General features: G+C 39.3%; 5 protein-coding genes and 1 non-coding gene across 7 annotated transcripts; 4 read left to right on the top strand and 2 right to left on the bottom strand.

Annotated features, from left to right (window-relative positions):
* The first annotated feature begins 1,640 nt into the window (after positions 1–1,640).
* On the top strand, positions 1,641–4,378 carry LOC137728913 (3-oxoacyl-[acyl-carrier-protein] synthase I, chloroplastic). Its single transcript, XM_068467714.2, has 7 exons — positions 1,641–2,229; positions 2,616–3,047; positions 3,242–3,415; positions 3,502–3,615; positions 3,706–3,807; positions 3,928–3,994; positions 4,093–4,378. Exons 1-7 carry the CDS (start codon positions 1,768–1,770, stop codon positions 4,158–4,160), a joined length of 1,419 nt encoding a protein of 472 aa, XP_068323815.2. The 5' UTR covers positions 1,641–1,767; the 3' UTR covers positions 4,161–4,378.
* Positions 4,379–4,677: 299 nt separating this feature from the next.
* Positions 4,678–9,948, top strand: LOC137729958 (DNA replication licensing factor MCM3). 2 transcript variants are annotated; one of them, XM_088677066.1, is made up of 18 exons: positions 4,914–5,171; positions 5,240–5,337; positions 5,433–5,641; positions 5,927–6,057; positions 6,139–6,377; positions 6,477–6,713; positions 6,870–7,024; positions 7,111–7,319; positions 7,454–7,616; positions 7,697–7,899; positions 8,168–8,227; positions 8,308–8,397; positions 8,561–8,709; positions 8,821–8,880; positions 9,052–9,120; positions 9,235–9,376; positions 9,535–9,631; positions 9,757–9,948. In XM_088677066.1, the coding sequence occupies exons 1-17, from the start codon at positions 5,106–5,108 to the stop codon at positions 9,592–9,594; spliced, it is 2,340 nt and encodes a 779-aa protein (XP_088533192.1). In that variant the 5' UTR covers positions 4,914–5,105; the 3' UTR covers positions 9,595–9,631; positions 9,757–9,948. The 2 variants fall into 2 exon arrangements, with proteins under 2 accessions (XP_068325109.2, XP_088533192.1); XM_068469008.2 differs by having other exon boundaries at positions 4,678–5,171; positions 9,535–9,948.
* Positions 9,949–10,917: 969 nt separating this feature from the next.
* On the top strand, positions 10,918–13,429 carry LOC137729586 (uncharacterized protein At2g34460, chloroplastic). The gene is made up of 5 exons (XM_068468562.2): positions 10,918–11,174; positions 11,267–11,479; positions 11,613–11,732; positions 12,268–12,540; positions 12,651–13,429. The coding sequence occupies exons 1-5, from the start codon at positions 10,926–10,928 to the stop codon at positions 12,813–12,815; spliced, it is 1,020 nt and encodes a 339-aa protein (XP_068324663.2). The 5' UTR covers positions 10,918–10,925; the 3' UTR covers positions 12,816–13,429.
* A 402-nt stretch (positions 13,430–13,831) lies between these two features.
* On the top strand, positions 13,832–13,904 carry TRNAR-ACG (transfer RNA arginine (anticodon ACG)). The gene has a single exon. It is a non-coding gene; the product is annotated as a tRNA-Arg (tRNA).
* A 308-nt stretch (positions 13,905–14,212) lies between these two features.
* LOC137729843 (uncharacterized protein At4g18257-like) lies at positions 14,213–16,445 on the bottom strand. Its single transcript, XM_068468886.2, has 3 exons — positions 16,002–16,445; positions 15,328–15,648; positions 14,213–14,588 (listed from the first exon to the last, which is right to left on the bottom strand). The coding sequence occupies exons 1-3, from the start codon at positions 16,280–16,282 to the stop codon at positions 14,426–14,428; spliced, it is 765 nt and encodes a 254-aa protein (XP_068324987.2). The 5' UTR covers positions 16,283–16,445; the 3' UTR covers positions 14,213–14,425.
* Positions 16,446–16,685: 240 nt separating this feature from the next.
* On the bottom strand, positions 16,686–19,653 carry UREG (urease accessory protein G). The gene is made up of 6 exons (XM_068468398.2): positions 19,237–19,653; positions 18,675–18,735; positions 18,268–18,469; positions 17,874–17,995; positions 17,637–17,741; positions 16,686–17,038 (listed from the first exon to the last, which is right to left on the bottom strand). The coding sequence occupies exons 1-6, from the start codon at positions 19,488–19,490 to the stop codon at positions 16,955–16,957; spliced, it is 828 nt and encodes a 275-aa protein (XP_068324499.2). The 5' UTR covers positions 19,491–19,653; the 3' UTR covers positions 16,686–16,954.
* Positions 19,654–20,969: the final 1,316 nt, after the last annotated feature.

Here is a 20,969-nt window from a genome sequence, read left to right as displayed (position 1 = left end):
TTTTTCTGTATTTTGATAGTTCACGGAGCACTCTATTTATAGAGCAACTCCAGCATACACCTTTTGAAAATACGATCTCCTTCATTTCCAAAATCTACATTACTGTATGGGTATTGAAAATCTGTGTGGGTATTCATTAATCTGCCAAATATTTTTAACATTGCCAATGTTTTCAACAAAAAGAAACTGTGACGCCACGGCAATTAGCAAATAGAATATTAATTAGTAATTGTTTATTCACAAGCAAGAAAATGTAGTAATTTTGTTCTTTTGTCTTTGATTTTATAGGTAAAACCAAAATTTAATTTGTTTTAGAAAAAAAAAATTTGGTTGGCCCAACGAACAATACAAGCCTATTACTTCTTAACCATATGTAAAAGGATGTAATATTAAAAGAAATAATCAAGTTTAGGAATAGGATTGGCTTAACTTTAACAGAATATCCTTGTTATGAAAACTAAAACAAAAAGAATAATCCATTAAAAAAAAATTCTAAAATAATCACATAAAGTACCAAATTTGCTTAGCCTTTTCTTCAAGGGTGGATCCTTTTTCACCTAATCCACCTAGTTCGGGATCTGGACCGTTGAAATTTAATTCAACGGCTACAGTTATTATCATTTTTAAAGGAGTCCACTGTTTGTAACCGTTGGATCAAATTTCAATGCCCTCGAATCCCGGACTAGGTGGATTAGGTGGAAAAGGATCCGGAGTTCTTCAAGAACTCTGTATGTTTTCGCCTTCATTTCAATGAATATTTATTCTTTGTTATCTGGGATGGATTTGAAAATGTTAAAAAGCGTTTCTTACAAATAACAACACTTCTGATTGTGTTTAACAAAAAGAATTATTAATACTTATGCCAGACAATGCACTCTGATTTGTAACAAAAATTTCAACGTGTTTACAACGAAACCATTTCTGAGTGAAGTGCATTGCTCCCTACGTGTAAAATCTCAAACGACGTTTTAATGTTTAAATACGTTAAAATGGGCAAGTCATAGAAGTAGTTCTTTAATTTATATAAATTATATGTTTTTATACTAAATTTGTAAAAAAATTTTAAATTTTTTTTGTGTGTATTACTAATCATAGGCAGAGTGACAAGTCAAAATAGTTTCAAGGGAATTATTATTGACATTCTAAAAATTTCATTCTACACTTTAAACTTTTTATATTTGGAAAGAAAAATACACTTTTGAAGAGTGTAGAATAAAATTTTTAGAATGTCAATAACCATTCTCTAGTTTCAATACTTGTGTATTAGTAACTAATAAATAGAAATAATCGAAGTAAGTAATTCTAATAATTAACTTAAAGACAAATATTAACATAAATTTATACAATTACCAAGAGTCAAGATCTCTGTTGGAGTTTGAGAACAAAATAAATAAAAAATAAATGAAATAGTTTTTACCCACAGTGACGTGGCATCACACAGATAATAAAGAGCAGCTCAAAAGTTGAATCCAACGAGCTTCACTTCCTAAGCCAAAACTTTCCTCATCCAGAAATGTTTTATTCTGACGAGAATATGACTGGTACATTACGTGTTTTTATATAAATTGTGAATTTTTTTTTTTAAGTTTTTAACGCATATATTTAACTGTTTGTATTATGACATGTTTTTTTGGCGTACCAGTCGCACCGAAAAATCCATATCCTCCAAATAAATACCAGATTCTTCTGCCCTTCTCATTCACATCGTTGGCGTCGCCTCTCTCTCTCTCTCTCTCTCTCGTATCACTCACTTTCTCTCTCATCGCCATGCAGTCCCTCCAATCCTCCACTCTCCGGCCTTCTCCATTCGACCCGATTCGGAAACGGGACCCCCATTTCCCTAGTATCACTACCAAAACCTCCACCTCCTCCAGGCGAATCTCATTCATCTCCGCCTCTTCCGCCCCTGCCGTGTCCGCCCCTAAACGTGAGACGGACCCGAAGAAGCGGGTCGTCATCACCGGAATGGGCCTCGTCTCCGTCTTCGGCAACGACATCAATACTTTCTACGACAAGCTCCTCGCCGGGGAGAGCGGCGTCGGGCCGCTCGACCGGTTTGATGCGTCTAAGTTTTCGACCCGGTTCGGGGGCCAGATCCGCGGGTTCTCATCGGAGGGGTACATTGATGGGAAGAACGATCGACGGCTCGACGATTGCCTTCGGTACTCCCTTGTTGCTGGGAAGAAAGCTCTCGAGGATGCTGGTCTTGGCGCCGATAACCGATCAAAGGTCATTGCTTTATTTCATTTGCATGTATTCAATTGTTTCTGTATGTTCATTAGCATAATGGGGGGGGGGGGGGGGGTTTTGCAATGCTCATTAGAGTGATGGGTTTCCGGTAGAGCGCGCTAATTTGGAGCATTTGGTTGTTTATGAGATTGATTAGCTTAATTTTGTGTGTTAAGAGTAATGGGTTCTGTTAAAAAAACTATGGATGTTGGTGTAAATTCAATGCTAATTGTACGACATGCGTGGAGTCGTTGATGTGTATGGAGAATATTTGTGTGCATCTATTTGATTATCATCCAGTTGAAAAATGTTTGTTGGCTTTTTGTTTTTGTTTTTTTGAACAGTGAGATGAGTCTCTAAAATGGTTGGTTTTGCTTCACTTACAGCTTGATAAATCACGGGCTGGGGTGCTTGTTGGATCGGGAATGGGTGGTCTTACTGTCTTTTCTGACGGTGTTCATGCACTGATAGAGAAAGGTCACAGGAAAATTACCCCCTTTTTCATTCCTTATGCTATTACGAACATGGGGTCTGCGTTGCTTGCTATCGATCTGGGTTTTATGGGACCGAATTATTCCATTTCGACTGCTTGTGCTACTTCAAATTATTGTTTCTATTCTGCTGCAAATCACATTCGTCGGGGTGAAGCTGATTTGATGATTGCTGGCGGAACTGAAGCTGCCATAATTCCTGTTGGGGTGGGAGGGTTTATAGCATGCAGGGCCTTGTCTCAGAGAAATGATGATCCAAAAACGGCTTCCAGGCCATGGGACAGAGATAGAGATGGCTTTGTTATTGGCGAAGGTGCTGGAGTATTGGTAAGCCTGAATAGATTTTTATTTTGAAACAAAAAATGATCATATAATCTAATATTAGTAGACGGACCCCTACAAAATTCTATCTCAGCTATCATGAATTCACGATGATTGAAGCGTCGAGTGTATACACTGAAGTTGACCCTGTTTTTGTCTTAAATTTTAATCTTGACATGTGAAGAGTTTTGGTTTGACAGGTAATGGAGAGCTTGGAACATGCAACAAAACGAGGTGCTACAATTATTGCCGAGTACTTGGGAGGTGGTATTAACTGTGATGCTTATCATATGACTGATCCTAGAGCTGATGGGCTTGGTGTATCTACGTGCATACAGACATGCCTCGAAGATGCTGGTGTATCGCCCGAGGAGGTACTCTCTCTTTTCGGTAAACTTATCTTATGTTCTTGTGATTGTTCCTCAGCATCATTTGGTGAACTACTCCCTCACTTTATCAGGTTAACTACATCAATGCGCATGCAACTTCTACCCTTGCTGGTGACCTCGCTGAGATAAATGCTATAAAGAAGGTGTTCACGAACACTAAAGATATCAAGATCAATGCAACTAAGGCAATCTCTCTTCTCTGATCCTCTGTCTCTTTATAATTCATATGATGTTTCTTTTCTGACTACGTATTTCTTGCCCTTACTTTGTTTCAGTCTATGATCGGACACTGTCTTGGTGCTTCGGGGGGTTTGGAAGCTATTGCCGTCATCAAAGCCATAACAACTGGATGGCTGCATCCTTCCATAAACCAATTTGTATGTTATTGTTTCTATGATTTTGGACGCGGTTTCTACAGCGTAGTGTTAGTTTGATTTCTCTTATTTGAAACACTATAGTAATGGTTTCCGACGTGTGGCATGTCCTTTATGAAACAGAACCCAGAGCCTTCAGTGGACTTTGACACTGTTCCCAATGTAAAGCAGCAGCATGAAGTGAATGTTGGTAAGAAGACCAAACCTTGAAACTCCCAGTGCTTTTTCTGTTTCAACTGCTCAAACACCGTTCAAGTAGACTTACTAAACTTTCGTAATTTTTTTCAGCCATATCGAATTCATTTGGGTTTGGCGGACACAACTCCGTTGTGGCCTTCTCTCCTTTCAAGCCCTGATCATCCGACTTGTTTTCAAGTGTTGTAGTATACCGACGATGCTTAGAGGAGATCTTAATTTATTCAGAAAGGTTGTTCTCTATTTTATGGACGCGAGTCGTCGTTCGATACCTAGTTCTGTGAGGAAACTAGTAGGAGAATCAATGTTTTGTTTTTCTTTTATATTATGAGGTGGTTAGTATGAAATTGTTGTATTAAATGGAAAGGTTGTTTTGGTATATTCATTGAATTCTGAGTATGGATCACCAATTTTGCATGTTGTAACAGTTGAAGATCCTCTTATAAAGTGTGACTAATCTAGAGAGCTAGAGGAAACGCATACTTGACGTAGCCAAGTTTCGTCCAATTGGCTAGAGTAGTTCGCTCTCTTCTATACATCCAAATTCAAAATGGCTAGAGTAGTTCGCTCTCTTCTATACATCCAAATTCAAAAGTCGTACGAGTCAATTTTGTTTTTGCAGTTGGTGTATAACAAAATTTCTCGTTTATTAAAAACGCTATCAGTTATTTCAAAAATAGTTTCGTACGAGTCAATTTTGTTTTTGCAGCTAGTGTATAACAAAATTTCTCGTTTATTAAAAACGCTTTCAGTTGTTTCAAAAACAGTTTGAAATGAGCCTTAAGCAAATGAGTCTGCTTCATTGTTAATTTTCTTTACAGCATTTATCATGCACTTCTAGAACTCGAGACTTTTGAAAAATCTTTTCCATTCAGCGGTAATTCAAGTTAGGCTAAATAAATAAAAAATATTTCAAAAGAAAAAGGAAACGACAGCGTCGCAAAGGATAGGATGATATTGGCGCGAGAGGAAGGGGAAAGCTCTCGCATTTTCCCGCCAACCCTAGGCAGAACAAAGGGGATGCGATAGCACTGAGCGGTTGCTCACTCTCTCGAACTCTCAATCGCCGTCGTCGCCGATCTTCTCTTTTCTCTGCAGAATATAAAATGGACATCAGCGAAGAAGTTAGGGCGGTTCACCGGCGAGATCTCCTTGCTTTCTTGGAAGATGGCGTATGTCCTCCTCCTCCTCTCTCTAACTCTCTCGCTTTCTCTCTCTAACTAGCTTAAGTGTTGCGCAGATATACATGGACGAAATCAAGGCCGTCCTCAACCACAACCGCCGCCGCCTCATTGTTGACATCTCCGATCTCCACTCCTACGGCGACATTGGCTCCAGGTTCATTCACTTTAGCTAGCTTTGGTCAATTCTACTCCCCAAATTAATTTCAGAAGAATCCTAGTTTAATTTCGACTTCGATTTTCAATTTGCAGGATTCTGAGAAATCCAAGTGATTATATGCAATCCTTCAACGACGCGGCCACTGAAATCGCCAACAGGATCGACCCGAGGTACCTGAAGCAAGGAGAACAACTTCTGGTGGGGTTTGAAGGCGCTTTTGTCTCGCGCCGTGTCACGCCGAGAGATCTGCTCTCCGAGTACATTGGTTCCATGGTTTGCGTCCAAGGAATTGTCACCAAATGTACCTTCTTACTACTCCCCTGCCTTCTTCTATTGCCTTCCTTTCATGCTCAATCAATGTCTTGGAAACGACAATTCTTGATAAAAATTTGAGAAAAATGTTTAAAATGAGGAATGATTTTATGAAATTCGAGGTTAGCGGTGTTGATTTGGACTAGGAAATCATAAACCCTAAGATTCTTTCTTTTGTTAATTTTCAATTTAGCTAATGAACTGCATCAATTTTTGTTTTTGTTGAAAATGTTAGCTGTGGACGAGTCTAACCCGGTAACTGACTCATTTGTAGGTTCTCTTGTGAGGCCAAAAGTTGTTAAGAGTGTTCACTTCTGCCCTACTACCGGAAACTTCACCTCTCGAGAATACCGAGACATTACATCCAACATGGGTTTGCCTACAGGATCAGTTTATCCTACAAGGGTAATCTCAAGTTTTTCACTTTAATCATATCTTTTTATATTGTCAGGGAAGGGTTTTTTTTATGAAAATATATTGCCACAGGATGAAAATGGTAACTTGTTGGTGACTGAGTACGGACTGTGCAAATACAAAGACCATCAAACTTTATCTATGCAAGAAGTTCCTGAGAACTCTGCTCCTGGTCAGCTTCCGCGGACGGTGGATGTCATAGTTGAGGATGACCTTGTTGATTCATGCAAACCGGGAGACCGTGTTGCGATTGTAGGGATATACAAAGCTCTTCCTGGCAAAAGCAAGGGAAGCGTAAATGGAGTATTCAGGTAGCTTCAACCATGAGGACTGCATAAATTATTATCTTGTTTATCTTGTCAATAATCTGTTCTAGTTTCATACTTAGACATAATGGCCTTGTTGTGTAGGACCGTTCTCATAGCGAACAATGTTTCGCTGCTCAACAAAGAAGCAAATGCACCAATTTACAGTCCTGATGACATAAAGAACATAAAAAAGATAGCAGAAAGAAGTGATACGTTTGACCTGCTTGGGAATTCAATTGCACCCTCTATTTATGGACATTCATGGATAAAGAAAGCAGTAATATTGCTAATGCTTGGTGGAATGGAAAAGAACTTAAAGAATGGTACTCACTTACGAGGGTAAGTTATGGTCAACTTTTTCTGTTTGATGGATATTTTACTGTCCTAATTGTGCTTACCTATCTAGCCCCTACTTTTTCTCTAAGGCCCTGCCTAAGTGGTTCTCTGGCATAAAATTGAATCTTGACCAAACAATGTCTTTTTCTTTTCTTTTAGTGACATTAACATGATGATGGTTGGTGATCCGTCTGTTGCCAAATCTCAACTTCTGAGAGCAATTATGAACATCGCTCCCTTGGCAATATCAACTACAGGCCGGGGTTCTTCTGGTGTTGGCTTGACAGCTGCTGTTACTTCGGATCAAGAGACAGGTAATAACGTATTCCTATCTCATTCAGTTCAACTTTAGCATTATATGATGTTGTTACCAGGAAGATACTAATCTGTCTGTTATCAGGGGAGAGAAGGCTAGAAGCTGGTGCGATGGTTCTTGCTGATCGTGGTATTGTCTGTATTGATGAATTTGACAAAATGAATGATCAAGATCGTGTTGCCATACATGAAGTTATGGAGCAGCAGACTGTAACTATTGCCAAAGCTGGTATCCATGCATCCCTCAATGCACGGTGCAGTGTGGTGGCTGCTGCAAATCCCATATATGGTTCTGTAAGTGACACAGCTAATGGTCATCGACCATTTAATTTCCTATTTGCAGTTTGTTGTTCTTGTCGTGTTTTGTTTATTTAATTAGTTTAATTAATATTAATTTTTGTAACGCTGGTTTTGTATGAATCATGCAGTATGATCGCTCTTTGACACCAACAAAGAATATTGGACTTCCAGACTCTTTGCTTTCTCGTTTTGATTTGCTATTTATCGTATTGGATCAAATGGATCCTGACATTGACCGTCATGTCTCAGAGCATGTGTTGCGCATGCATCGGTATCGTTCTGCAACTGGAGGTACTAAAGCAGTAATCTTCTGTTTATGTTTTACTATCTTGGAGAAGTACAAAATAAGTTTGACTAACTTATAAGTGTAGGTGAGGCAATGCTTGATGGGAGCTCGGCATTTGGAAGAGAAGATGAAACTGATAACGACTCATCTGTATTTGTTAAGTATAACCGAATGCTACATGGGAAAAAAACCGATAGGGGTCGGAAGCGTGATACCCTCACAATCAAGTTTCTTAAAAAGTATATTCATTATGCGAAGAATAGGATTGAGCCTGATCTGACTGATGAGGTACTGGGGCTTTATTTGTTCATTTATTTACTTAATATATATGTATGTTTTCCCTTGATCACGTCATTTGGATTGCTTATCCCTTCGAATCCTATTTTGCAATCTGCCATATAATCTCTTTCTTGTGGAGAGCCTTTTCAGTTAGTTTTATGAACTTGTCTTCTTAACCTCATCGTTGCATCATGAGGCGTTTTATGAACTTGTCTTCTTAACCTCATCGTTGCATTATGAGGCTGTTTGATAGTTAATAACTGTTTTTTTCCAACAGGCCTCTGAACAAATTGCAACAGCATATGCAGAACTCAGAAATGCCAGTTCAAATGCAAAGGTCATCATTTGTCATCATTGTATATTGAGGCATGGTCAATGCAATGACTTTCTGCATCTGATATTATTTTTGCTACTCAGACCGGTGGAACACTTCCAATTACAGCCAGAACTTTAGAAACCATCATTCGTCTCTCGACTGCTCATGCGAAATTAAAGTTGAGCAGAAAGGTACCTTGTTAACTTTAATGATTAATAAAGATCTGATGGGACTAGTTCATTCTGCTCTTCCATTTATTGCGGAAATCAAAACTATGGTTGCTTCATCAGCTTAAGTGTTCCATCAATCGCAATGTTCATCAAACTCAAAGTAATGATAAATCTGCCTTCACAGGTTTCAAAGTCTGATGTTGACGCTGCTCTTAAAGTTTTAAATTTCGCAATATATCACAAAGAGTTGACTGACATGGAGGAGCGGGAGCAAGAAAGAGAGCGAGAATTGGAGAGGAACGGCGCAGCTAACCATTCCGCAGGTCAAGAAGGGTAAGTGTATTTCCAGACATTGCCCGTATACATAAATTGATGTTTTCAATGTTGTAAAAACTGCAATGTTCTTCCTTCACTTTTCTCTTATCATAGTGTTCATCTTCGCAGAGCTGACCATTTCACTGGTCAACATGATGGGTCTGGCAATGGTACTGCTAATAATCAAGAGTAAGTTCACTTTTCAGAAATTGCCTACATGTACTAATTGATGTAATCTCCATCGATAACTAGACCCTATAAAATCTATGAGTCCTTCACTTTTCCCTTACTTATAGTATTGGTAGTGCTGTCATATTCAAAACATTCATTTAACTTCTTCCTGTGTTTTTCCTGTGCTAGTTCAACAACTGAACCCATGGATGTTGACCCTCGCACTGAATCTGCTGCTACTGATAACTCCTCCGAAAGGTTCTGCCTAGATCACCAACCCAATGTGCTCCTGTTTTCTATTTTGTTAAATTCACATATGAGCCATTTGTTTCTAATGCCAATTCAATTTCTTTATTCCTTCTGCACCTACAGGTTAAAAGCACTTACTGATGTTCTAAATCAAGTACGGACAGTACAGCGCTCGGAAAGCATAACTGTTGAGGCCTTAGAGAATGCTGTCAATGATGGAGCAAGTGTTCCTTACTCAAGGGCAGAGATAACCTTCCTATTAGAGGTAATTTTCATTAAATTCGCGGAAGACATACTGCACGAGCATCTTGCAATCATCTGTGCTAAAATCATCGACTTTTTGGTTGCTTCTTTCATAAATTTTCAAGGTAGTATCTTTACGCATGAAGGGTAAATAATAACAGCGAACTTGATAATCTTCAGGAACTCCGAAAGAGAAACATAGTGATGGTAGATGGTGGAACAGTGTTCATAATATCGTGAGAGTTTGTAAAGGATCGCCTGCAACTTGTTATGCAAGGTAATGTATGTTGCTATAGCTTCACAGCGGAGACGGATTTGCTTCACTCCCAAGCTACTGAGCCAGCTTTAGTTCTTCAAAAATAGGACAGTTCTATACGATTATAGCCAAGTCTTGAATTTCAGGGAGAGCAGAATTTGGCAACAGATCGGACCCATCACGCATCGATGGAGGGGAATACTGATTTTACTTCCGGTGTTGGCCTCATGTGTCTTCTTGTCTGTGGTTCTTAGACCTGGAATTAAGAAGCAGATTTTCATTATTGTAATCTGTGTTATTTGCATAATCTCTTTTTAAGAAAGGTGGTTAAAAGCTCACGTCGGATCGGACCACTGAAACTGAAAACATGGGCTTAGCCTCTCAGGGCCTAGAAAAAAGCATGTCCTTAGTAACCATTCATTGCTTTACCAAACTCAAACGAAAAGAAAAACTCGGCTTTCGCGTGGGAGAAGCTTGGGTAGAGACACCGATTTGTAGGACACTCTTCGCAAAAACTACGGAAAAGATTGGAAGTAGGATACTAAAAAGGGGAATACGCTGGCTGCATTAGTACAAGGAGCATGGAAAAACATTACAAGTTTTGAAGAAGAATTTACATGACACGGGTATATCAGCTGACATGGTTCTCCATTCTAATGATTTTGTAAGTTTTGTACATGTGACTTTGTAAGTTCACGTTGGATCAGACCACTGAAACTGAAAACATAGGCTTAAGCCTCTCAGGGCCCAGAAAAAAAACCGTCCTTAGTAACCCATTCATTGCCTTACCAAACTCATACAAAAAGAAAAACTTGGCTTTCGCGTGGGAGAGATACCGATTACGTCATTTGTAAGACATTATTCACAAAAATTATGGAAAAGATTGGAAAATTTATATTGCATATATTGCTGATAGGATACTAAAAAGGTGAATACACTGGCTGCATTAGTGCAATGGGCATAGAAAAACACTACGAATCTAGAGAAGAATTTACATGACACATGTATATCAGCTGACATGGTTCTCCATACTAATGATCATTGTAAGCTTTGTACATATGATGTTGTATAATAACATAAGGTATTATATCGTACCATATAAGTTGCTCTCCAATTATTCAACAATATAATGAACATCAATCGAAGCATCTCAACCAAATTTGAATCTCCCTCGTCTTATAATTTTTTTTAAAATTAATTTAGTGATGAAAACATGATTATTACAGTTGTAGTTAGGAAAGTAATGAAAAACCCCTCCAAAAGAAAAACCCCTACAAGATAGGAAAGGGCCGACCCCACAGTCCCACAACAGCAAATGGGAAGTCAAGACAGGAGAGGGCTGTGTTGGTTGGACTTGGAGGACAAGCAAGGGAGCAAGATAAAGCAAATGGCAGCTCCTCTGCCTTCCATTCTCAGAAACCCTCCTCTACGTCTCTGTACTCACCACCTACTCCCTCCTCTTTCCTACACCACCACCACCGCAACAACCACCGCCAAGCCCTTCTATCTGATTTCCTTCTCTCCCTACAACGCCAGGTCCTTCCCCATCCTAATGTCAACTCAGGTCTCTCTCTCTCTCTCTCTCTCTCTCTCTCTCTCTCTAACGATGCCATTAATATTGGTTTTTAACTATTAACATGTTAATCTCTGATTTAGATGGAAGGGGGTGAAATTACAGAGGAAGTCACGGAGACAACTGAGACCAATGTGATTGGGACGAAGAAAGTATTTGTGGCCGGTGCCACTGGAAATACAGGTAAAAGGATTGTTGAGCAGCTGCTGGCCAAGGGTTTTGCAGTTAAAGCCGGAGTTCGGAACTTGGAGAAAGCGAAAGCTAGCCTTCCCTCAGATAACCCAGCTCTTCAAATTGTGAGTTTCTTCAAAATTTCAAGTGCTGGTATTGATTCATGCTGGTTGCTCAATTGGGTTTGTTTTGTTTCGTTTTGGGGAATGTTTAATTTGTTGGGTTTTCGATCAAACGATCTCTTGTGTTTGTTTGCAGGTGAAGGCAGATGTTACAGATGGTTCTGCTAAGTTAGCAGAAGCAATCAGCGACGATTCAGATGCTGTGATTTGTGCCACTGGATTTAGCTATGGATGGGATGTGTTTGCTCCATGGAAGGTCAATTTGATTCTTTTATCTGTGCAATTAACATCTATGTTCATTACTTAGTGGAGCAACTTCTTGAAAAATTTGTAAAAGTCCCACATGGGAAACCTGGAAAACTAAAAATTGCATCGAGGCCTTTTGTATAGAACCCTACACCCGCAAGCTGTGAAGGTGATTAAGTTGGGGAAGGTATTGGTATCGAATGTTGATTAATAGTCCGTTTCTCTGAAATATTAACGCTACTTCTACCTCTGTGTAGTCTATTGCTGATTTTCGACTGGTGTTTGTTTAAGTTCGATCTTTAGGTTGCTTCTTGTTTGAGTTTTACTCTAGCAAATGACTGATGGTTTAAAATCCTGGGTTTTAGCCTCTGGCTATCAATGGAAAGCGAAACATCCCTTATTTGGTCATTGATTGGGGAACGAAATCATACTTTTAGTGCAGGTTTTGCTGTCTAGAAAAGGAGCATTTTAGTGTAGGTTGTAATGGAAAGGACATTCGTAATTCGAACATGCTTGATGTCTAAAAAGGGTTGAATTCAGTGCAGGTTGATAATTTTGGCACAGTGAATCTCGTTGAAGCATGCCGTAAACTTGGTGTGAACCGGTTTATTCTTGTGAGTTCCATCTTGGTCAATGGAGCAGCAATGGGGCAGATTCTCAACCCAGCTTACATATTTCTTAATGTTTTTGGACTCACCTTAATAGCAAAGCTTCAGGCAGAGAATTATATCAGGAAGTCTGGTATAAACTACACGATTATAAGGCCCGGTGGGTTGAAAAACGACCCTCCAACTGGAAATCTTGTAATGGAGCCGGAGGTAACACAATCCGTGTCACACTTTGTGAAAATTTTCCCCATTTAATCGTGTTAAGCGCGAAAACCTGAGTTGCTTTAACCTAATTGTTGTTCTCTTATCTCTCTTGATAGGACACACTTTCGGAAGGCAGCATCTCTAGAGATCTGGTTGCAGACGTAGCTGTAGAGGCATTAGCGAATCCTGAAGCGTCTTACAAGGTTGTGGAGATAGTTTCGCGGCCTGATGCACCCAAGCGTTCGTATGAGGATCTTTTCGGTTCCATCAAGCAACGGTGATCGTTCACTCGCTGAGTTTCATACCAGATTACTATGTTGTCAAGAGTAATAGTAGTATTCCAATTTTCATTAAATTATAAATAATTCTCGAAATCAAGTTTTTAATAAAGATATTGAACATCACTTCCAAAAGAAAATAAGCAAGAAAAGAATAAGATGGGGAATTTAAAGGAACAAGTTTAAAAGAAGAAAGCCAGCAAAGAAGCCATGGCCCCTAGTGCAGCAGCAGGAGCACCTAGAGCGGCCGCCGTGCTCTCCATCGGTGCAGGTGCAGGAACACCAACATCTTCAGCAGCTCCGAACGACATGAAGCTCACAAGAACAATCGTGCAGACGGTGAAAACCATGGCCAATTTGCAACCCTCCATATTTTTTTCTTCTTCTGAACACTACTTCTCAAGTCACAAGTGGAAGAAAGTGTGCTAATGTTTTTGGTTTGAGGAAAATGAAGAGGCTTAAGTGGGTTTTATGGGGAGGGGATTAAGGAGTTTAGTGAATGGGAGCGTGACACATGTCGGATTATGTTGCTTTAACAGCAAGCAAAATGATTTGGGAGTGGTGTGGGATGTGTTTAAAAATGCAAGATTAGGGGAATATAATCTCTTTCCAGACAATTGCTTGGAATATTTGCATCAATTTTAGTGGAATACATGTGAGAGTTTGAGCTTTGTGCTCCATGTGCTGTCCACACGTTATTCAATATTTTGAGGTCGTTGGATTGCTCTCCACGTTGGGCCTATCAGAATTGAAGCCCACAATGGAAGATGCTAGAACTGGGGCCTTACAAAATTGAGACCCACATAAGTGAGAGAAAAGCCAGAGAAACAAATTACGTAGTGTTATAACAGTGAGTGATAAGTTTAAGATACCGTCACAATTATATTCTCGTTAAAATGCATGATTCGCTCACAATACCGTCCCAAAGGCTGGAAAGTCGAATCTTTCAAGCCCACCTTGGAAGGGCTTTCATGATGTACAAGTGTAATTATGAGAACAAACCCCAAACACCAACAAACGACTCTGTGGCCCAATGGATAAGGCGCTGGTCTACGAAACCAGAGATTCTGGGTTCGATCCCCAGCAGAGTCGATCTTTCTTTTTATTATTTTCTTTCGTTTAATTGTTATTTTGAATGCACTGCATTATAGCTAAGTTTGGAATATTATAACAGTCTGTCAGGATGGCCGAGTTGTCTAAATGCACTTCTGAAATTTTGGGTTCGATTGCCAGACTCAAGTTCTGGTCGTCGAAAGACGGCGTGGATTCAAATCCCACTACTAACATTTTACTATTAACTTCAGTTTTTTTTGTAATTTTGCAATTTCTTACATGATCATATTAAATGTTCGACTCCAACTAATAATTTCCACAAACATATGAAACGACGGAAAAAGACAAATAAATACACTTTTTTGATTGCTCAAGCAAGGAATACATATCAAATGCTATTGTTCTGTGCCTCCATGGACAATACAAACATGAAGAAACTGCAAACGGAGCCACTTGGTTAGCGTCAATCGGCTGAACTTGTTTCTTTAGTTCAAAAATGAACCCTGAAGCGAACAGCAGGATTCGAGATGGCTATTGCGGTCATCGCCTCCTGCTGTTTATTATGTCTGTTCCTTATTACTTGATGCTGCTTTAAGTCTCTCTAACTGTTTCCGTATATAAGCCTGTTTTAACTTCTCACGACGAGCAGCTGCTTGCTCTTCCCTGCGCAGTTTGAGCTCAGATGCCTTCTCTCTCGCTTGATTTGCTTCTTCGTGTACTTCCCTGAATAAAAAAAAAACACAAGACCAGAAATCATGAGATGACTGTTGCCAGGAGCATAGAGATTTCACTCTAGCAGTATCTGTAACCAGGACGACAAAAGACTAGAATCAAGTAATAGGAAACATCCTACGTAAATGGAGAAACTATAACCACACAAAAAATATAGAAAGAGGAGAAGAAGAAAAACCCAAATCCAAACCCTTTTTTCATTTATTGATGAAATAGATTTACTAGTTTTTGTCTCGATAGCATAGTTCTAAAACTACACTCATTTATTCTGTTTATGCTTTATTCAGCTCATTTCCTGCAAGAGCATCTTTCTATCTATAGTCCGGCACTCAAGACATTGTACATGACTTAGTCGAAAATTAACAGAATAGATTGGCAGTCCTATATAGAGCAAACGGAAATTTAAAAACAGGATTGCAAATCAAGAATGGGTCAAAAAGCTTAAGCAACTCATCCGTAGCTCTACTACCAACCCCCAGCCCAAATATGAGTCTCAGCTCAACTACTTCACCTTAGAGGCTTAGAAGAGTAACAGCGGCAACACGAAATCACTGTGGCTAAATGTTAAGTACCCAGACTTGCATAGAATATGGTAACACTGAAAGAATAACACTAACAAAAGTTCACTCGAGATAAACGCTTTATCATTATCTGATTGTGATTGGTTAACTAAACTGTATGTACATCATATATACTTATAACTTATAGTGAAATAATTTGAAAACTTTACCTCACAAAACGCTTGTGAATATCATTGTCCACTGTCGCATCCGCTCGCCCAAGCCCCAAAGGTTTCGTGCTAAACAGCGTAGAAGCATCGTTCTCTCCATCTTGATTCTCCGGAGATATTACAGCAGGTGAATCATGGTGCTGAGTCTGCTGCGGTTCGTCATGCTCAACTCTCTTGCCGTAAAAATCCACACAATACTTTTCTTTATCTTCTTCATCCGATAGCTCACCCCTTGCTAACTTATCGTACAATGCAGCCTTCTTCTCCAACGCTGCATAGCTCGCCGATCCATCCTTCACTGCTTTTAGCTCAAGCTTGTCCCTGAATTTAAATCAACAAAAACACAATTGAATTAGCAGAAATCCAAACTAAACCCTAGATATAATTGAACATCAATTGAAATGTTTCCTAGATCAATGATGAGATGGGCAAGTCAAAGTGTTTAATTCAAACAAATCCGCAAACTTCCCAAAACAGAGAGCTCAAAAATCTCATCATATCACTAAACAGCATCTAAAATACTCTTAATTTGTAATTAGAGAACAACAAGAACCCTAAATTACCAAAAGGAATCCTAACCCATCGATTACCCTAATCCAACAAAACAACTGACAATTAAGTAAATTGAAATTAAACCCAGAAGAAAATTGAGGAAAAAGAAAGAAAAGACGTACTTGTGGGCCCGGGCGTCGACGCCGGAGTTTTTGGCGGAGAAGTCGTCGTGTGCGGTAATTCTCTTCTTGGCCCGATGGAACTCGATGTCTGAGCCAGCGAGTTCTTTGGACTTCTTGGATTCTTCTTGGGACTGATAGAGTTGGGCCTTGAGCTCCATGATTGAGGAGGCTCCGACGCCGGCGATGGCGCGGTGCTTCTTCGGCATAATTGAGGACTCCGTCAGCCATCCGAGGGACTCCACCACCACCCTTCTCTTCTTCGGCTCCTCCTCCTCCGCCATTTTTCTGCAATTTCAGGATCGAAATTGTTGGTCGTAAACTGGAGATTTCTGTTTTCTTCCTCCCCTGTTTGAATTTGATTTGATTGGCTTCGCGGAATTTCGTTTCTTCACTCGGGCGGGCGGTGGTAAATTGGTAATGGACTCCACCGCAACGGTGTGGCCCGGCCCATTTCAGGACCTATTTGTTCTTATTTCTTTTCCTTTCTTACAATTTTTTTTTTTTACTTGTCAGAAATTTCTTACAACTTATTTTAAATAAAAAAAAATCATGAATAAAAAACATGATAGCGCTATTTGCACACGCTATTTTGCCTCGTACAAGTACCTATGTTAGTTTTTCGTCATTGATCTTCAATTCATTGATCCAGTGACCGAAAATTAAAAAGGATGTGAGAAATAAAAATAGGGATGTGAAACCTTGTTTTATTTATCCGATTAGTCCGAAAATCACCCCTATTAGACAAAAACAGCTCAATAAAGTGACTGCCTTGAAGACATACAGCTCAACTGAGAGACATGGTAGCAAAGGCAACGAAGAGATGAAGGCAACGAAGGGTCAAACATCTACGCGCGATGAAAAGAGACCGAAAATTCAAGTGGCATTTGTTCGTCCAGGTTTAAATGCAGCGGGGAAAGACAAAAAAAGGACACAGAACTTCATCGAAGACGGATTCAGTGGCGCTTCTTCCCTGTTGCTACCTCCCAAGCCTGTAATATGTGGTTCACGATTTCTTCTACTCCCTTCCCGTGCTTCACCTGCATATATAGGGTTCACAGGCATGTAAGTCATGAACATGAAAGTTCAATATCTTTCCTATAACGACAAATCATTCAAGAATCGCCTTCCTGGCACAACGAAACATTCCTGACATGATTGGGGAATGGAGACATGGTTAATAGTGTCTCGCTTGAGACGAGAATATGTAATGATAGATTATGTTCATTCCAAAAATAGGCAGATACAGCTTTTTGATTTCATGTTGAGCCAATTTTATGTTAACAAAACATGATGGTGCAGTTGTGCATCTCCTAATATGAGAAGCACAAATATCAGCACACTGCATGTTAACGACATATCATTCAAGAATCACCTTCCTGGCACAACGAAAGATTCTTGACATGAATGGGGAACAGGGACAGGGTTAATAGCGTCGAGGATATGTAATCACAGATTGTGTTCCTTCCAAAATTGAGAAAATACAGGTTTTTGATTTCGTGTTGACCAATTTTATGTTAATAAAACAAATTAGTGCGGTTATGCATTTCCTAACATGAGAATCCAAAATACCAAGCTCACAACATGTTTACAATGCAAAAACAGTAGTGAACGCATGTGATGATACGACCAACCAACCTGAGCAAAGACAAAAGGCCCTCCATCTCGCATTCGAAGTGCATCACGCTCCATCACTGCCAAATCAGCTCCAACTGCTGCTGCAAGATCAGTCTTGTTTATCACCTACAATCAAATGTTATCAAGTCATTCACATATCGATCCCTTATGATTTCATTTCTGAAATTGGAACGACACGATTGATGGGTAGACACTAGATAGAAATGGTATCCTCAAAAACGATGAATAAGAATATACCAGAAGGTCAGCCTGAGTGATTCCAGGGCCACCTTTTCGTGGAATTTTATCACCACCAGAGACATCTATAATGTAAATAATATAGTCGGCCAGTTCCCTGCTGAAGTTCGCAGCTAAATTATCTGCATTCACACAAATTCGATTGGATAATGTTAATAAAAGCTCAATTCAACCACTTGCTATCATTCACATACAAATTCCTCCATTTATGCAAACTTTACAATGAGCATTTTCGTCCAAACTAAAATTTTGAACATTTTCCATTGATCAAGCTACATTTTCTCAAATCAATACCAAACTCCAGATGGCTCCATCAATTCATTCAAGCTCAAGTGCAATTCCAACATGAGTATCAGTCATCTGTAATAGTCATTTAACTGTTTCTAGAAAATACCTCCGCCTGATTCACAAAGCAGTATGTCGGTCTTGTACAAGTTAGAAAGCTCCTCAAGAGGGCCAAGGTTAATACTGATGTCTTCACGAATTGCAGCATGTGGGCAGCCCCCAGTTTCCACAGCACGTATTCTTTCTTCGGGAAGTGCTCCATGCTTCACCAAGAACTCACCATCCTCTTTTGTGAATATATCATTTGTCACCTGTAATTGTTACACTTATTATCTTTAGACTTGCCTCAATCAACTTGAAACACGGGTGTTAAAGGTCTGCGTAGACTTTAACAGTTACTGTGCGAAGCTCAATACAATTTAGTAGAAAGCTAAACAGTTTTTTGAAGTATTTGGAACATCATAAAGACAAAAGGTTGAATCTTTTGAATTGGTCATCGCAAGAACAGTTACTTACTGCAGCAAGACTGTACTTGTCACGCAAAAGTGTACACAGAGCGAGCATCAAAGCAGTTTTCCTGTATGTCGTGAAACAGCATTTCATCAAATCTCAGTAACCAGCATGATTTGTGCTAGCAAATTGGTATTCAAAACTACGAAAATAAAACAGGCACGAACGAATTCCAAATCACAAAAAACCCAAAATCATTCAGAAGAAATCAAACAAATTTATAAATAGTTATGCTGCAACAATTTTCTATCATTTAGATTGTATCACAAAGTTATCCAAAGTTAAATTGTATCACTCTTCACTTCCCCCAACGAAGAGGGATTTCCGCGCTTCCCCTTTCACCTCCTGCAATCCTCCTTTCGTTCTATCATTTAGATTCTCCTTTAATTCATTCAATCCAATGGCTAGAAAAGCATAGCGAAATGCAAAAGGCGAAAAGGGGAGCGCGGAATTCACTTCCCTAAAAGCAAAGTGCCAATCTTTACATCATTTCTAGTCTTTTTAATCTAATGATGCAATTGATGAATGTGATAATATTTTCAAAAATGTCAAAAATTACCCAACTTACCCAGTACCAACAGGTCCACCAATGCCAATGGTGAAGGCCCTTTCATTGAAATTCCTGGAGACGAGAGGTGGAGCTCTTCTGCTGAAGTAACCAGGGGAGTATATGGGTTCGTGTGAGTGTGGCGCCAGCCCATCGTGGCTATGGTACACCTTCCCATCTGCGCCCACCCATGAATTCGTTGCAGCTGAACTCCCATGGCTATGATCATGATCATGATCATGGTGGTGATGATGGTCATGGTGGTGGTCAGCCATCGATCACTACTATCTGCAGAAGTTCTACTGTGTCCCTGTGGGTCAAGAGAGGAGGGAGGAGGACGGGGATTCTGGTTGGTTTGGGTGGGTACATACGGTTTGGGAAATTTTATTGAAACCCCAACAGGATTCGCCAGGATTTTAGAAATTGTAAATCGTGTATGTTCATGTATATCATATATTTAGTTTTTATTAGGTATTATTTGTGTTTAATTTTAAATAAAAATATTTAAAATGATTTTTAACTGCATGAACATATATAATTCATAGATCATCGGGACTTTTACCAGATCCGGATTCATTGAAACCGAAATTCCTGTTTCTAACCGAAACTTACATTTTTTTGCTTTGAAATTTCTATTTTACCTCACGTACAAAATGGGTTAAAAAAAAAAAAAGAAAAAAAGAGAAACTCATCGAGAAGCACCTCCGACATCCACCCCCACCTCTCAAAACCTAAAGACACCCAATGTTCTTCACCCCCTCACCAACCAACCAACCATGCCACATGCACCTTCCCTACCACCCACAATCAAAGATTCAAATCTCATCCCACCATAGTTTAGAAGCAATACTTCAACACCCTAATGATAAATCAATTAAGAGATATCATCTTATTAAACCAATTTGTTTAATCTCAACCATTAAAAACTAGTCCAATGAGTATGCGTGGAGACTCCTAGTTTTTCATTCTTCCTTCTCACAAAAAATTCAACTATTTGGTTATAAACCAATTTGAGGTTGAAACTCAATGAATTTAAATCATTCAATGTGAGTGACAAAGGGTTTCGGCGGTCGGAGGTTGGAGAGAGATGGTGTTTTTGTGGAAGGGTGGGGATGGGTAATCAGCACTGTTCTAAAAATCCTCGTCTAGCACTGCCTAGGTGCTAAGCGGCTGGCTACTGCCCTGATTAATGTCTAGGCGTTTGAAAATAAAAAAATGACGCCTAACCTGTTGCAGCGCCCGCCTAGCCCACCCAGACATGCCTAGGCACCCGTCTAGGTTGCGACTCACTTAGACAAAAAATAGATAACCTTCAGTTTCTAATAAATTGTAAAAGACTTGTTGAATTTTTAAATGAACACACATTATATGTGTGTTCCCCATGTTTTCATTATGTTCTAATACTTTATAGTATATATGTCATTTTATTTTGTAGTTTAAGATGAAATTATATATATATATTTAAGTATAAACAAACACTTAATTACACTAAATATAATAGATTTACTTAAATCCGCTTAATTTGCCTAGACGCTAGGCCCCAGCTCACCGCCCAACTAGCATCTAACGTCTTTTAGAACCTTGGTAATCAGAGGTATTTTCAATAATGGGCTCGTTTTGGCCTTTTCTTTCTAAACTCATTTAGTATATAGGCAAAACAAGAATTTGAAAATAAAAAATTATAAAGTAGGTTTAGTAAGAGAAATGTTGGGTCTGAGTAAAATTTTCGATACAGTATAGGATAAACTAGTAAT

The sequence above is a fragment of the Pyrus communis genome, chromosome 10 (genome assembly GCF_041283825.1).
Source record: "Pyrus communis isolate YQ-2024b chromosome 10, ASM4128382v1, whole genome shotgun sequence".
Taxonomy (NCBI): domain Eukaryota; kingdom Viridiplantae; phylum Streptophyta; class Magnoliopsida; order Rosales; family Rosaceae; genus Pyrus; species Pyrus communis.
The sequence above is the reverse complement of the archived record's forward strand: the minus strand, read 5'-3'. Positions and strand labels throughout refer to the sequence as shown.

Coding starts and splice junctions, on each gene's coding strand:
- LOC137728913 (XM_068467714.2), top strand. CDS start 1,768: ATGCAGTCCCTCCAATCCTCCACTCTCCGGCCTTCTCCATTCGACCCG. Junction 3,416..3,501: donor CTGGTGTATCGCCCGAGGAG/GTACTCTCTCTT, acceptor TCACTTTATCAG/GTTAACTACATCAATGCGCA. Junction 3,995..4,092: donor GCAGCATGAAGTGAATGTTG/GTAAGAAGACCA, acceptor AATTTTTTTCAG/CCATATCGAATTCATTTGGG.
- LOC137729958 (XM_068469008.2), top strand. CDS start 5,106: ATGGACATCAGCGAAGAAGTTAGGGCGGTTCACCGGCGAGATCTCCTT. Junction 5,338..5,432: donor TACGGCGACATTGGCTCCAG/GTTCATTCACTT, acceptor TTCAATTTGCAG/GATTCTGAGAAATCCAAGTG. Junction 8,710..8,820: donor CATTCCGCAGGTCAAGAAGG/GTAAGTGTATTT, acceptor TCATCTTCGCAG/AGCTGACCATTTCACTGGTC.
- LOC137729586 (XM_068468562.2), top strand. CDS start 10,926: ATGGGAAGTCAAGACAGGAGAGGGCTGTGTTGGTTGGACTTGGAGGAC. Junction 11,480..11,612: donor ATAACCCAGCTCTTCAAATT/GTGAGTTTCTTC, acceptor GTTTGTTTGCAG/GTGAAGGCAGATGTTACAGA. Junction 11,733..12,267: donor ATGTGTTTGCTCCATGGAAG/GTCAATTTGATT, acceptor AATTCAGTGCAG/GTTGATAATTTTGGCACAGT.
- LOC137729843 (XM_068468886.2), bottom strand. CDS start 16,282: ATGGCGGAGGAGGAGGAGCCGAAGAAGAGAAGGGTGGTGGTGGAGTCC. Junction 15,649..16,001: donor GTCGACGCCCGGGCCCACAA/GTACGTCTTTTC, acceptor ATTTAAATTCAG/GGACAAGCTTGAGCTAAAAG. Junction 14,589..15,327: donor ATTCACAAGCGTTTTGTGAG/GTAAAGTTTTCA, acceptor TTTTTTATTCAG/GGAAGTACACGAAGAAGCAA.
- UREG (XM_068468398.2), bottom strand. CDS start 19,490: ATGGCTGACCACCACCATGACCATCATCACCACCATGATCATGATCAT. Junction 18,470..18,674: donor ACAAGTACAGTCTTGCTGCA/GTAAGTAACTGT, acceptor TAACAATTACAG/GTGACAAATGATATATTCAC. Junction 17,996..18,267: donor GCTTTGTGAATCAGGCGGAG/GTATTTTCTAGA, acceptor GTGTGAATGCAG/ATAATTTAGCTGCGAACTTC.